The sequence below is a fragment of the Chiloscyllium punctatum genome, chromosome 16 (assembly GCF_047496795.1).
Source record: "Chiloscyllium punctatum isolate Juve2018m chromosome 16, sChiPun1.3, whole genome shotgun sequence".
Taxonomy (NCBI): Eukaryota; Metazoa; Chordata; class Chondrichthyes; order Orectolobiformes; family Hemiscylliidae; genus Chiloscyllium; species Chiloscyllium punctatum.
In genome coordinates, this window is record NC_092754.1 from 25,238,901 (window position 1) to 25,255,058 (window position 16,158).

Sequence of the window (16,158 nt, forward strand, 5' to 3'; positions counted from 1 at the left end):
CATGATTTTATAAACCTCTATAACATCACCCCTCAGCCTCCAATGCTCCAGGGTAAACATCCCTAGCCTATTCAACCTCTCCCTATAGCTCAAATCCTCCAACCCTGGCAACATTCTTGTAAATCTTTTCTCGGTCTTTCAAGTTTCACAACATCCTTCCGATAGGAGGGAGACCAGAACTGCACGCAACATTCCAACAATGGCCCAATCAATGTCCTGTACAGCCACAACATGACCTCCCAATTCCTGTACTCAATACTCTGAGAAATAAACGAAAGCATACCAAATGCCTTCTTCACTATCCTATCTACCTGCGACTCCACTTTCAACGAACTATGAACCTGCACTCCAAGGTCTCTTTGTTCACCAACACTCCCTAGGACCTTACTATTAAGTGTATAAGTCCTGCTAAGATTTGCTTCCCCAAATTGCAGCACCTCGCATTTATCTAAATTAAACTCAATCTGTCACTCCTCAGCCCATTGGCCCATCTGGTCAAGATCCTGTTGTAATCAGTGGGGCAACAGAATTTCTTTACCATTAACCTTTAATTTAAAGCAAAGGTCTTGATGTTATGACATTCTTATTTAACAGCAAATCCAATTATTAACAGACATGAAAAAGCAATATTACTGCGACAATATTTTTGCCCTACCTTAAATGTTCAGAAAAAGTTTGATAATAGAAAACAGCCCAACACACAAGTTGTACATCACCTTTGATAGCCAGAGGATAAGAAATTAAATGACAATACTTAAAATTTTGAAACAGAACCATTAAGAAATTTGCCATTACTGCCAAATCATGAAACAGAAAATAAGTGAACACCTGTCAATAAAAGATATATTTTGCAGGCTCTGCAGCAGTTTATTATATAATGATATAACGACTAATGAATGTGAGACAAACAGAATATATCAGCCAGTTATCAGATAAGAACAATACATACCCTCATAAGGTGTTTTCTCAGGGCCTCGTACCACATAATGCCTAGCAAGAAATAGTAAATGTTAAGGAAACCATTTTTTTCTCATTCTACTTCCAGAATTCTGTGCTTAAATTTAGCACACACAAGGCGATTTGTAATCTAAGCATTAATTTTAAATCTTTGACCAGCATGTTACGCCTAAATATGAATTTACAGTATATTGCTGGTGGTGGAGAATTGAAACAGAGTAAAATTTCTCAAAGAGCACTGCTGCAGTAATTGTACACGAGTGAATACAGGGTTACCATAAGGCATTTGATACACTTTAACCTATTAAGACACTATATTCTGATAATCTTGTAGAAAATTGAAGGCCTTGGCTACAAACGATAGCACAGAGATAGCAATATGAGAGATCTAACATGGGACACTGCACGTTTTTATTAATTTAATGTTTATTTATTTTAAAAATGCGCCACAAATTACTGATGGCTAGGACTTATCAATATCATTCCAAACCAATTTGTAATCGGTTTGACAGCAATTTCTAAAAGTAAAAAGTACCTTTACAACCTGAAGGTTGCAGCGTTTAATTTCTGCCACATTGAGATGGTGCAGAGATTTGGTCAGTGACGTCCAAAATATTAGCAACTAGCCTTGTCACCAGTTGGAAACCCAAATATGGCTAATTTAAACCAAGAAACCAATGATTTGCATGAGACTACATCAATGTTGGGTTGTCAATGCTCCTTATCAGTGTGAGTGAAGGGGGCAAGAGCGAGGGACGGGATTTTGGAAAACTGGATATTTCATTTGATTTTCAGAGATAAACTAATTAAATGATAGCACTTAAATATCTAATGTAGAACCATAAATAAATTCAAATTTTGTACAACTGTGAATCATCATTCAGAAGGGATATATTTAGCAAGTTGTGCAGTAAGCAGTTTATTATAAAATAATAAACTGAAAAGAAGGTGATAAATCAAGTACTTTCTAATAGAAAACACAAATTTCAGGTTAACTACTGACCTAAAGGTAAACAACTTATGGTGCAGCAGGGTTCTGCTTCTCCCCCCACCCCACCACCACCGAACCACAAGATAGAAAACATTTACAACATGTAACTATATTGTACAGGTTAAAATATTACACAGTTATTCTAATTCTTAGAAAGAATAGTTAACACAACTGAAAATTTATATTGCATATATAGTACGTGGCTATATTGCTTACAAGAGTTAGTTGCGCTCTGGGAAAGTCACAGAGGGTTTCTGGTAACAAATACAGTTTATGGACCTCTACATACAATGATATAAAGTCATAAATGACGACTATTCCAATACTTTTTTTTACACTGGATCTCCTTCAATGTAGACGCAGCCTCAGTGAAAATAGCAAAACAGGACATTCAAACCCTTTGCACTTTGGTAAACAAAATAATGGCAGCGTGGGAGTTGGGTTTCATCATTGGAATTTCCCTCTTTTTCCATTAGCCTAAATATGCCCACAGAAAGTCCTGTAGAAGTCCCTCAAGAGGCCAACATGTTGTCTAGTTCCAAGATTGGTAATGCCTGTTGTCTTTTTGCATACAATTAATTATTGTTAGGAAATCTACACTATGTGCAGGCAAAATATCTTGAAGCAAGTTAGTTGGCAGTCACTAATAAATTAGCATGAATTGGAATTTAGCAGCCCAAAAATTAGGCATCTAGGAAGCACTTGTCATCATCAACTGCCCAGAACTTTACGACCTGAAACCTCTCAACTTACAGCATCTCATACTCCTCCATCACCATTATCACAGATAGCCTAGCTAAATAAAGAGCACTGAAATGAACATCTAGCAACAGCACCAGCCAAAACAAAAACAAAAACATACTGAAATCTAAGCTAACAGTTTTATTCTGAACCTCTTGTCTAAAGTGAGAGAAAGTAGAATGATAAGTCAAAGATTATTGACAAAACATTTTGTTTAATTTGATTGGTTTAGGTCCTACCTAGTTACAGTTTGAACCAGTAACAGCCAAAAGGATTTAGGATTTATTTTTAGGAATGAGACTGGTTTCAGTTAGTGACTTATTTTGCTCAGTGCCCACAGTTCTCTGGCCAAGTTTCTTTCACTACTTTGTATAAAACTGGAACAAAGTAAGGAAAGTGTGTCATAGAAATCCATATTTAGACAGCGAGACAGAAACTGCAGCCTGGTTGCACCATCTCACAAAGAAGAGTTAAATATCACAGCTGAATAAGTGATAATCAGGCACAAACTTTAAAAATGAAAACTTACTATAATTAGCTACAGATGAAGTTGGAAACAAAACAAACCTAGAAGGCTCATCAGGTTGGACACAACATTTTCAGCCAGTGTGAAGAAGAATTTAACTATGTTTAACAATAAAAGCCAAAACAGAAGAGCACAAAGCACAAAATGTCAACAGCAAACCGAGCAGTGCTTTAGACAGACATCACCTTCTGTGCTGTGCCCTGTTTGGTATCATTCAAACATTGGAGGTAGCTGAGAGAAAAGCCAAATTTCTCTAGCCTGGTTTAAAGAGATTTTCAAACATTGGAGAAAATTCTGCTTTTCATATTTTGGACAGATAGGATGGTAAACAAAGATAGTTACAGGAAGGAAAAGCTTGAACCATATTTCACATTAAATTGTTACAGTGGACATGGGAAATACAGACTGAATTTAGTAAAAGGCGAATTCAGTGATCCAAGTCTTCAGAAGTGATCAGTACATGGAGAGAATAGTGGAGTGAAAAATCATGAACAAATTGAGTCTCAATTAGAAGTTGCAATGTAGTGTGGACTTCAGAGTCATTTCATAACCAGTGAGAAGCAAGATTGGCTGAATCAGCTTCTTCATCTTTAACTACGATGATGGTGAGATGTGACGTGCACAATTTATTAAGCAAATTTATTAATGCTACATGTACTTACCATTCAAGAATATTAGATGGGAGAGGTTCAGCACAGATATAAGGCACTGGGTCTTTCTTTATTCGAAGATAGTCCTGTTTCAGTCTCTGTGTTGCTGTTGTTGGAGCTCGCTTATTACTGTTGTTGCTCATCTAAGTTAGACAAAAACAATTATCTCATTCAGCAGTTTAAAGGGTTTTAAGCTTTTATTTTATTTCATTAGATAGACAGCATAAGCTATTTGTGCAAGGAACACGCACAAGATCATTTCCAGAGAAGGTGACTGTGGTGGTCTACAGTACAAACTGATAAGATGGGTTTACAAAGTTTCACATGGCACTGAGCAATAGTTCAAAAAATCTTTGGACATGAAACACCTTGAGACAACTTGAAGACAATGGTAAAATTACACCTTAAACTAAGTTATATAAATGCATCTTCCTTCCAACTAGTACATGCAGCAACAGTAATCTGAATATTGCTGTGCTGGAGATCTTGTTCAACTCCCAGCTCTTGAAGTTGCCTTTCACAGGACCAGCAGTATGTTTCCTTCATGTCAGTAATGTAGTAAATCATGAGGAGGGATGGTAACAAAGTTAAGGACAAGGATTCATGAAATAGGCACACATCACCAATTAAATTTCTCATGACAAGAAAGAAATGATACATTTTGGTGGAAGAACAGGGGAAGGAAATATAAATGGACGTACGTGTTAAATAGGGTTTAATAACAGAGAGCAAGGATGTGGTAGTGGTGCTGGGTGTGTGCACATAAGCAATCGGTGAAGGCACCAGAGCACTGTTGAGAACAGTATTAGAAGAGCACATGGCTTTATTATTAACAGAAGCTAAGATTACAAAAGCAAGGATGCTATTCTAAAATTTTATTAAACACTAGTTATCCTCTGATGGAGTTTTGTGTTCAACTCTGGGAAGAACAACAGAGGCTAGCAGAGGGTACAGTAGAGATTTAGTAGGAATGGGGAAACTTAATTTACACTGACAGCCAGGGAACCTAGGATTGTTTTCCACTAAGGAGGCTAAGAGCAGATTTCATCGGTTTTCAAAGTCACAAATATGCTTGAACTTAGTAAAGCAGAATAAACTGTTGTAGCAATTGAAGGGTTGATTACCAGAGAAAATGGATTAAGGTAGTAGACAAAACAGCCAGAGGAAAGATCATGAAACGTAAAAACAAAAATTCAGTGAGTTGTTGCGATCTGGAATGCATTGCCTGATAAGGGAGTTAGAAATGGATTAATTAATAACTTTCAAAAGGGAATTGAATTAATATTTGAAAATTTTTTTTAAAAACAGGGCTAGAGGAAAAATGTTGGGACGTGATTTAAACTGATAGATCCACCAAATAGCCAACACATTCACAAAGGATCAAATGGCCTCCTGCTGTGGTGCATCATTCTTTGAAACTGCCACTCTAATGCAAATGGTCCCAATATCTGATACCTTCCAAAAAAGCTACTTAGCAAGTTTTGAGAAGATTTGTAGCTCAGGTTGAGGTTCTGGATGTAGGTTTGCCTGCTGATCTGGAAGGCTCATTTCCAGATGTTTTGTCACCATACTAGGTAACATCTTCAGTGGGCCTCCAGGCAAAGCACTGCTGTTGACTCCTGCTTTCTATTTATATGTTTGGGTTTCTTTGGGATGGTGATGCTATTTCCTGTGGTGATGTCATTTCCTGTTCTTTTTCTCAGGGGGTGGTAGATGGGGGTCTAACTCGATGTGCTTGTTGATAGAGTTCCAGTTGGAATGCCATGCTTCTAGGAATTCTTGTGTGTGTCTCTGTTTGGCTTGTCCTAGGATGGATGTGTTGTCCTGCCTTATCTGTATGTATGGATACTAGTGAGAGAGGGTCATGTCGTTTTGTGGCTAGTTGATGTTCATGTATTCTGGTGGCTAGTTTTCTGCCTCTTTGTCCAATGTAGTATGTACAGATAAGGAAGGACACCGCTTCGACTGGGACAACACAGCCACCCTAGGACAAGCCAAACAGAGACATGCACAAGAATTCCTAGAAGCATGGCATTCCAACTGGAACTCTATCAACAAACACATCGAGTTAGACCCCCATCTACCACACCCTGAGAAAACAGGAAATGACATCACCAACCCAAAGAAACCCAAACATATAAATAGAAAGCAGGAAGTATCTGCAGTGCTTTGCCCGTTAGCCCAGTGCTGAAGAGGTTACCTAGTAGGGTGATGAAACGTCTGGAAATGAACCTTCCAGCTCAGCAAGCAAATCTACACCCAAAAAAGCTACTCTTTTCACCCATTTATTAATCTGGTAAATCTACAGTTTATACTCTCAATAGTTTTAATCTCCCTCCTTTAACAGCAGGCTTAAGGGAGATTACAAAACTCTTAACTGTGGCCAAACCACTGGCTATATAACTTCATTATTGTCTCCCATTCACTGGCACTTAAATTATATCTGGCAAAATCTGTGCATTCTGCTCACCTATGTCTTCCTCAAATGTTACAATATTGCCCTCATTGATTGCAACCATTTTAATTTGGGCTATCATCAAATTCCAATGTTTCCTGTATGCAAGTCTAAATCAACTAAACATTCGGGAAACAAAATGGTAGTGAATGCTGACCCCAGGACACAACTTCCACCTAAGCTTCAATCTAAGTAATACCCATTAAAACTAATGCTTTGTTTAGGCTTTGTTATCTCTTATACAATACTCCTGTACCCTCTGAAAATTCATCCAAATGGCTTCTGAAAAATCTATAATCAGCACAACAGCTACATTCACGTTACAAGTCCAATTGACCAGGTTTTCCAAAACATTTGTCAAATATAATTTGCTTCAATGTATCCATGCTGGCAGTTCTTAGTTAGTTAATACATTTGTAACGCCTAACTAATTTTATTTGCAAGAATGGATTCTAAGTGTGTACTCACACTTGATATTAGACTAGCTCATCAATAATTACCTGGTTTATCCTCCTCTCTTTTCCTGAGCAGAGGTGTTACATTGGTTACCCTTCAGGCCATGGCACAATTTGTATATCTAAGGAAAATTGAAAAATTGCAATCAGAACCTCTGCTATTGCCTCTCTGCTTTCCATCAACAGCAGTGGGTCTGTGTCAGAGCCCAGGAAGACGCCCAACATGCAGTGTGCTAACTTCAGCAGAATATGATTCTCCCTTCAGTTTGGTTCCCCTGACATTATTGCTCCCATTTAATAAAAACCTGTCACCAAATATTTAGGAGCTCTCTCATCTTCCCATACCTTTCAAAACTGGATTGTACCATTCCTCCTTAAGCAGTCCTCCTCTTTAATTATTCTCACACTTTTTAAAATGTCTATAGATGGTCTTCATTAATTTCCTGTTATTGGCTAATCTGGTTCATGTTTTCTCTTAGTCTTCTTAATCTCCTCTCTTTGATGCATTCCCTCATGACTTTTTAATAGTCAGTCCTACCTTTTAGGTTTATTTTTAATTTATCTTTCCACTGATCTCCATTGTGGGGGAGTTTGCCTTAAATTTGTTCCATACTTGAAAATTGCCCATGTCTGATCAGACATCTTGTTTACTAATTACTCCATCTAATTAAATTGAGCCAGATCAAGTTTAACCTCACTGAGTTTTCCTTATCTTTGGATTCATTGCACATTTATGTTTTTATTCTGAACCTAGCAGTGCCGTGATTTAATTGCTCTCCTACTCTCCAAAAGTGTTATTTACCCAAATTCAGTTTCTTAAATCAGCAATGTTTCACTCTTTATTGGTCTTGAAACATACTGATTTAGAAAGTGCTTCTGGATGCTGTTTATAGAATACTCTGCACTTTGAATGGCCTACTGGGAACAGTAAACAGCATCAACAGAAATGCAGCTTAAGCAAAGGCAAGACTAGGAACTAAACACTCCTGGTTCGGTAATATTCAAGAGGGAACTATTTCAGTAGGAAGAGAAGAGCCAACATACAGATAATACAAAACCTGAACCTTCGTGGTTAGTTAAGGGAACTTCTATTCTCTTGCATACTTATTGTATACATGACCAAAGGCTACTGCACAAGTTATTTAGACAAATTAGAGAAAACAGACACAAAACAACTATAATAAATGGCTGTAATTATTGAAAAATAAAATGAAGTAAGAGCAGTGAAAGAGGCATCAAAGGAGAGGGGTTTCTACGATGTGTCCTAGACTACTTTCAAGATCAGTTGAGTTCTACAGCGCCGGGTAAGTTAAGGAAATAATTTGGAGTTGGTCATGAACACAGGGGTCAACATCATCTGGAAACAGCTAAAATATTACAAAATGAGGAAAATTTTTTACAGCGAGGTATGAACCCCAGATAAATTGGAAAATGAACTAAAACACAGCACAAAGAGTGGGAACTTTTCACATTGGGGTCAATTACCAGAGATAAAGTTGCTGCATTCGAAGCTGGAGCTCCTTCAATGAAGAAATTCAAATTGAATTAAAAAACATGTACATTGTCAAACCTGAAACTAGCAAAACCTAGAATTCTGAAAACACAAAAGGAATGCAAACAATAGATTAGAAAAATGAAAAGAAAATATGAAAATAGGTGGAACAGAGAAAGAAAATGCCAATTTTGGGAGAGGGCAAGTAAAACAATATAGTCAAGGAAAACATTTTAGTAAGCACAAAGAATTGACTGGAAATACTAAATGAACACCTTAGCTTCCCAATGTGAAAATGAGAATGAAAGGATCCTAGATGAAGATTACCATAGATGAAGTATTACTGGAAAGAATTCAAACAAAGAGAAAGCAACTATAACCCTGATTGCTTGGATTTTAGAATGCAGAGGTCAGTCAAAAACAGATCACAAGCTGAAACATTACTCAATATGGAAGTGCTGCCACAGTTCTGGACAGATTGACCTTTGCCAAAAGGAGATAAACAGTATAAATGCAGGGATACTGTGGTAATGTCACTCGACTGGTAATTCTGTTGCCCAAGCTAATGTCCAGGGAACATGGGGACAAATTCCAGCATGGCAGCTGGTGGAAATTAAGTTCAATAAAATAACGTCAAGCTGGTCACCAGTAATTGTGACCATGAAACCATGGATTGTCATAAAACCATGGCTTCTGGCCTGTTTGTAAATTCAACAGTACCATCTATGAATACAATAGTGTCCTGCCAGTCACTTGACAGAAGTCATGTGCCTTCTTGATAGATATACTTCTTAGGGCTAAGAGGATCAAAAACTGTGGAGAAAACAGGAACAGGTTACTGAATTGGGTGATTGGCCATGATCGTTTTGATTGGTAGTGCAGGCTCAAAGGTCTGAATTGTCCACTCCTGTTCATATTTTCTATGTAGACTACATGGCTCCCTAATGTCCTTTAGAGAAGGAAATCTGCCGTCCTTACCTGGCCTGAAAATGTGTGACTCTGGATTTACAGCAACGTGGCTGACTCTTAACTACCCCCTAAATCAAAGCAAGACACTCAGGGCAGTTAGGGATGGACAACACCTGCATTCCACAAAAGAATAAAGAAAATAAAACTAAACGGGTGAGTTTCTAGGTGTCAAAATACAAATAATTAAATCAGGTCTCTGTTGATAAATGTTAAAGGCAGCAGTACATACTTGAAAACAGAGAGCTGTATTTGGCAGATGTTATTTTTAAAAATGTTTACATAAAGAAAATTCACAATAAGGTTAATATGGTTAATTTTGCAGACAGGCAGCTGGAACAGTGGTGTTCACGGAGGTTCACTAGGAATACTGCTCTTCTTTCAAGAATTCTCTGATCTGTGTCAGAATCCCAATATTTGCAAATGATACAAAAATAGGCAGCATGATTAACAGCTGAGATGACTGAGCAATTAATAGCTGATTAATAAACTGAACACATTTTAAACATTTCGTTCAGGGGATATGGGCTTCACTGCTAGGCCTGCATTTATTGCCCAACTCTAAGTGCCCAGAGTAGTTAAGAGTCAGCCACATCGCTGTGGGTCTGGAGTCATATGTAGGCCAGACCGGGCAACAGCAGCAGACTCCTTTCCCTGAAGGACAATAGTGAACCAGATGGCTTTCCTTCCTAGACACTAGACCTTTATTCCCAGATTTTTATTGAATTTATATTCCATATCTGTCATGGTAACATTTGAATTCTGGTCCCCAGGACATTACCTGGTCTCTTGATTAACAGTCTGGTGACAATACTGCTAGGCTAACACTTCGCCTTATGGATGAAATTTAATGCAGAGAGCGAGAGATACTGCAATTTGATAGGTTTATAATACGCACTACATGACTAAAACACCAAGAGATTCAGATACACAAACCTTTAAAAGTATAACAATTAGATCAGGATGGAAGAGAATATAAGTAACAGCAATTGAAAATGACTGACCTGCTGCCTCAACTCCACTTTGCTGCCCCTAATGCACGATTTCAAAAAGCTATCGCAGCCCTCAATCTTTTGATAAACACGATCAACGTGTTTATCAATAAATGAAAATTATGTTTTATTTCATCTCTCTATCTGCACTAAGATTAGATTAGATTCTCTACAGTGTGGAAACAGGCCCTTCGGCCCAACAAGTCCACACTGACCCTCCGAAGAGTAACCTAACCAGACCCATTTCCCTCTGACTAATGCACCCAACACTATGGGCAATTTAGCATGGCCAATTCACTCGATCTACACATGTTTGGACTGTGGGAGGAAACCCACGCAGACATGGGGAGAATGTTCAAACTCCACACAGTCACCCGAGGCTGGAATCGAACCTGGGACCCTGGTGCTGTGAGGCAGGTAGTGCTAACCATTGAGCCACCGTGCCGCCCATCTCTAAGTGCAAGAGAAATCCAGATGATCTGGATCTGTGGAGAAATAAACAGAGCTAACATTGTGAATCCAGTATGATTCTTCTTCCATCCTTCAGAACTTCAGAGTGCCAAAGAAGAGTCATTAGACTTAAAACATTAACCTGGTTTCTCTTGCCGCAGATATTGCTGGATCTATTGAACTTCTCCAGCACTTTTGGTTTTTATTTCAGAGTACCCACAATTATTTGGGGTTGAAGATTCAATGTTTTGAATGAAGAAATTTCTCCTTACATTGACTCAGTTTACTCAGCCTCTCAGTAGTCAGTACAATCCTCTCAGGCCTGAGATGAATCTAGTGAACCTCTGCTGTACGGTCTCCAGTGCATGTATATCCTTCCTTACAAGTAGACATCAAAATTGCACACAATACTCCAGGTATGATCTCGCCAAAGCCCTGTACAATTGTAGCAAGACTTCCTTATTCTCATGCTGTAAATCCCCTTGCAATAAATTGCCTCCTGCAACTGTTGCTAATTTTGTATCTTTGCAGGAGTACAACCAAACTCCCCCTGAACATCAACATTTACAGTTTCACTGCATGAAAGAAATTCTGCTTTTCTAGTCTATGACCAATGTAAACACCTCACATTTCCTAACATTGATACACCATCTGCCCACTCAGAACACACTATGGACATACATTCGCAGCCTCTTTTTGTGTTCTCCTTGAGCGGCAGGGATATTAGCTCTGTAAAGAAGCAGAATACAAATATTTTCAGCCAATGAGATGACTAAAGGCCAAACAGTAGCTACACAATGCCTGCCAAAACATCATGGTGACACTTCCCTTATCGTGTGTCGGACTATGACAAGCAAGAGGTGGTGCTGGGTATGAGAAAAGTATGTTTTCCCAAGAATTTTCCACATTTCAGTGCATTATGTCTTACCAGCGATTCGGAGCAGCCTAGCTGTACAGGCCAGTAGCAAAGAATCTCAACACTTCAATTGGTACTGAATCTGTCCAGACCTAATCATAAAATGTGAACCATGTGTTGACATAAAATTTTAGTCAGGTCTAAGTTGACAAATTTGAAGATTATTGGCAAGATTGTTTATTTGAGGGAAATCATTTTCCTTTTAAATCACTGTAACACAATTGTCTTGTGAGAGTAGAATGAACAACTAGACATGAGATAAATACACAAATGAAGACTAGCAACACTGACAGGAAATATTTCACTTGATTATTTACAACAATAATGGTGAAGACAGTGCTGCCTAGACAAACAAGCCTGGTTGTTTACTCTGATAACCAGAGGCAGCAGGTATGTCAGAACTGCAATAGGCAAGTTCAAACGAGCTATGCTCTGCAAAATATCGAAAGTTACCTTGAGCAATGTTTATGGATTTGTTTATTTCCTTCAACATCCGAAATATCTTGAGATCAACCCCAAGCCATTTTTCTTCAATAAATAAAGTGCATCTCTTTTCTTATATCTTGGACAATACATTAATGAACTTAGTTGCCCTTCCTTCAAATCTGTTTTATGATGTCTAGAAGCATCCAATACCCAAAATGGAGTCGAACCACTGATGTGTACATCTCCAGCTCCTGGGCTTGTGCTTGCTCCTTTTTATACTGCCCAAGATGGCACATGCCCCTCATCACCACCACTAACATTGCACTGATGTTCAACAAGGTTTTCCCTTCAGATCCTCAGCTCTTTCTCCTGCATCATTTTCTGCAGAATACATCCAATTTTGTTGCTTACCCAGTCCTTCTCATCAACACCTAAGTTTGATAATTACAAATTGGTCCAAAATGCAAAATTTCCCAAACCACAATATACACCAGAAAGAACAGAAGCCCCAGCAACAAATCCCAGGATCCAGCCTTTGAGTTCAGTATCATTCACTTAACGAGTACTTATCACTTCACATCTTAGCCAAAACCTTACGAACATCCAGGATAACCTATTCTCTCGTGCCTTAATTTTATGCAACAATCTTGATTATGGGTCTTTGTGAAACACTCTGGGGGTGTTTATCAGCAATGATTTAGTCAGCAGTGCAACGGCCATTGAGATAGAAGGTTGTGGATTCAAGTCTCATTCATGAGCTTCAAGCGCAAAGTTCCAGGCTGACAGTCAGTGCAGTACTTAGAAAATGCTGCACTGTAGGAGGTGCTGCCTTTCTGCTGAGCTGTTAAAATGCTGACACATGGTTTTCTCCCCATGACGGATGTTAACAATCCCACAGCATCATTTCAAAGAGCAGGAGAAAAACCTCCAGCATCCTGGCCAATATTTATCTTAGCCAATATCACAAAATATAAATGACCTGACTGTGCAGAAATTGGCTGCTTCAAGCCCTACATTAGAGACATAGAGTCATACACCACCAAGAACCCCTTTGACCTACTATATCACACCAGCTATTGAGCACCTATCTACTCTAATCCATTTTCCAATGCTTGGCCCAAAACCTTGTACATATGACATTTCAAGTGATCATCTAAATACTGTACTTGAATATGCAGTGATTCTGTCTCTTTCAGGCAGTAAGCTCCAGATACCTAGCATCTGTTGGGTGAAATAAATTCTTCCTTAAATCCCCTCTAAACCTCCTGGCCCTTACCTTAAATCTATGCCCATGGGTTATGGATCCTTCTAAGGGGAAATGTTTCTTACTATTTATGACCCCCATTGTAGTATACCCCAATTAGGTCACTCCTCAGATTTCTCTGATCAAAGGAAAACAACCCCCAGCCTATCTAGACTTAAAAACTTAAACTCACCAGCTCAGGCAAAATCCTGTACGTTTCCTCTGTGCCCTCTCTAGTGCAATGACATAGTTCCTATATTGCGATGACCAGAACTGCACACAACACTCTAACTGTGGCCTAACCATGTCTTATCCAGCTCCATCATAAACCCCGCTCTTGTATTCAATGCCTGAACTAATAAAAGACAAGTACTGCATATGTGTTCTTAATCACATTATCCACCTATCATATTGCCTTCAAGAAACTGTGGTCTTGCACAGCAAGATCCCGCTGATCCTCTGTATTTCTTAGCATCCTACATTCATCATGTACTCCCTTGTTGCTCGTCCTACAAAAATGCATCACCTCACACTTTTCAGGATGAAATTCCATTTGCTGTTGTTCTGGCAATCTATATTATACTGTAGTCTAAGGCTTTCCTTATCAACATTTATCACACCTCCAAATTTTGTATCATCTGTGAACTTACTGATCAAAACTCATACATTCATGTCTAGGACATTAATGTACACTACAAACAGCAAGGGACCCAGAACCAAACTCTGTCGTACATCATTAGACACAAACTTCTTATCACAAAAACAACCTTCAACAATAACCTGCTTTTAAGCCAAATTTAGATTCAATTTGCTCTGGATTCCATGGGCTTTTACCTTCTTGACTAGTCTCTCATATGAAAAAGCCTTACAAAATCCATACCAACTACATCCACTGCACTACCTTCATCCACACTTTTCGTTACCTCTCAAAATCTGGATCAAACCTGTCAGACATGATGACTCCCTGACAAAGCTATGTTGGCTTTCCTTGATTAATCCCTTGCTTCTCCAAATTAAGATTACGTCCTCATGAGAAATTTCGATGGACTCACTGGCCTTTGGTTTTCCGGTTTATACCTGTTATCCCTCTTCAACAATAAAAGGTGCCACACTAGCTATTCTCCAGTCAAACACAGAAAATGCTGGAGAAACTCAGCAGGTCCGGCGGCATCTGTTGGGGGGAGGAGGAGGAGGAGAGTCGACGTTTCGATTCTTCAGCAGTGAACGGGTTTCTCTCCACAGAAGCTGCAGGACCTGCTGAGTATCTCCAACAATCTCTGAGCGGGTTTTCCTCCTCAGGATCTCAAAGACTCAACAGGGTGAAGGGAGCTGGCAGCTCAGATTTCCCAAAGCCGCTTTGTTGACGGGGCGGTAACGGTGGGGGCCGGTTCTCCGGGATCAGAGACAGGGAGCAGCATCATGAGGCTGAGATTTAATTTTGTATTTTTAATCCCATTGGGAGTTCCGGGTGTCACAGAGACTCGTTCAGAGGCCGCACTCCCCAGCTCCCGGCGGCACCCGGAGGGGATGGGGAGGTCGGGCTAGGCCCAAGCACCGAGCCGCCTCTGTCCCCTAGGCCCGAGCTGGACACCTCGGGCCTCCCTCCCGTCGGTCCGTCCGTCCTCCGCCCGCAGGCCCTCGGTATTTACCTCGACATGAAATCCAGTTCCAGCGCCTTCTGAACGGGATCCTGGCCGAGCAGCCGCACCGCGGATCGCCACCCCGGCGGGATTTCGCCGCCTGTCCTTCCCCGAGAAAATGAACCGAATCCCGGCACCACGGAAAAGCGGCGGCGGCGGCGGCGCTAATATGGCGGCCACGGGCCCGGCCTGGTGCAGCAGCAAAACCCATCCGGGCGCCCGGCTCGGGCCGCTCACACACTCCCCCTAGTGGCCCCTCCCGGATATCCACCGTGTGCTCACACACTCCCCCTAGTGGCTCCTCCTGGATATCCACCGTGTGCTCACACACTCCCCCTAGTGGCTCCTCCCGGATATCCACCGTGTGCTCACACACTCCCCCTAGTGGCTCCTCTCGGATATCCACCGTGTGCTCACACACTCCCCCTAGTGGCTCCTCTCGGATATCCACCGTGTGCTCACACACTCCCCCTAGTGGCTCCTCTCGGATATCCACCGTGTGCTCACACACTCCCCCTAGTGGCTCCTCTCGGATATCCACCGTGTGCTCACACACTCCTCCTAGTGGCTCCTCTCGGATATCCACCGTGTGCTCACACACTCCCCCTAGTGGCCCCTCCCGGATATCCACCGTGTGCTCACACACTCCCCCTAGTGGCTCCTCTCGGATATCCACCGTGTGCTCACACACTCCCCCTAGTAGCTCCTCTCGGATATCCACCGTGTGCTCACACACTCCTCCTAGTGGCTCCTCTCGGATATCCACCGTGTGCTCACACACTCCCCTTAGTGGCTCCTCTCGGATATCCACCGTGTGCTCGCACACTCCCCCTAGTGGCTCCTCTCGGATATCTACCGTGTGCTCGCACACTCCCCCTAGTGGCTCCTCTCGGATATCCACCGTGTGCTCACACACTCCCCTTAGTGGCTCCTCTCGGATATCCACCGTGTGCTCACACACTCCCCCTAGTGGCTCCTCTCGGATATCTACCGTGTGCTCGCACACTCCCCCTAGTGGCTCCTCTCGGATATCCACCGTGTGTTCACACACTCCCCCTAGTGGCTCCTCCCGGATATCCACCGTGTGCTCACACACTCCCCCTAGTGGCTCCTCTCGGATATCCACCGTGTGCTCACACACTCCCCCTAGTGGCTCCTCCCGGATATCCACCATGTGCTCACACACTCCCCCTAGTGCCCCCTTCCGGACCTACACCACTTTCTCACACACTCCCCCCTGCGGCTCCTCCCGGAGCTA

General features: G+C 41.1%; 1 protein-coding gene across 2 annotated transcripts in view; it reads right to left on the bottom strand.

Annotated features, from left to right (window-relative positions):
- ube2j2 (ubiquitin-conjugating enzyme E2, J2 (UBC6 homolog, yeast)) overlaps positions 1–15,108 on the bottom strand; it is a 32,265-nt gene extending 17,157 nt beyond the window's left edge. Inside the window, exons 1-4 of one of the 2 annotated variants that reach the window (XM_072586497.1) lie at positions 14,910–15,108; positions 6,821–6,897; positions 3,878–4,008; positions 950–990 (exon numbers count right to left, since the gene is read on the bottom strand). In XM_072586497.1, coding sequence (XP_072442598.1) covers positions 950–990; positions 3,878–4,008 — 172 coding nt within the window. In that variant the 5' untranslated portion in view covers positions 6,821–6,897; positions 14,910–15,108. The remainder of the gene's footprint in view (positions 1–949; positions 991–3,877; positions 4,009–6,820; positions 6,898–14,909) is intronic. The other variant, XM_072586496.1, reaches the window with a different exon arrangement.
- Positions 15,109–16,158: the final 1,050 nt, after the last annotated feature.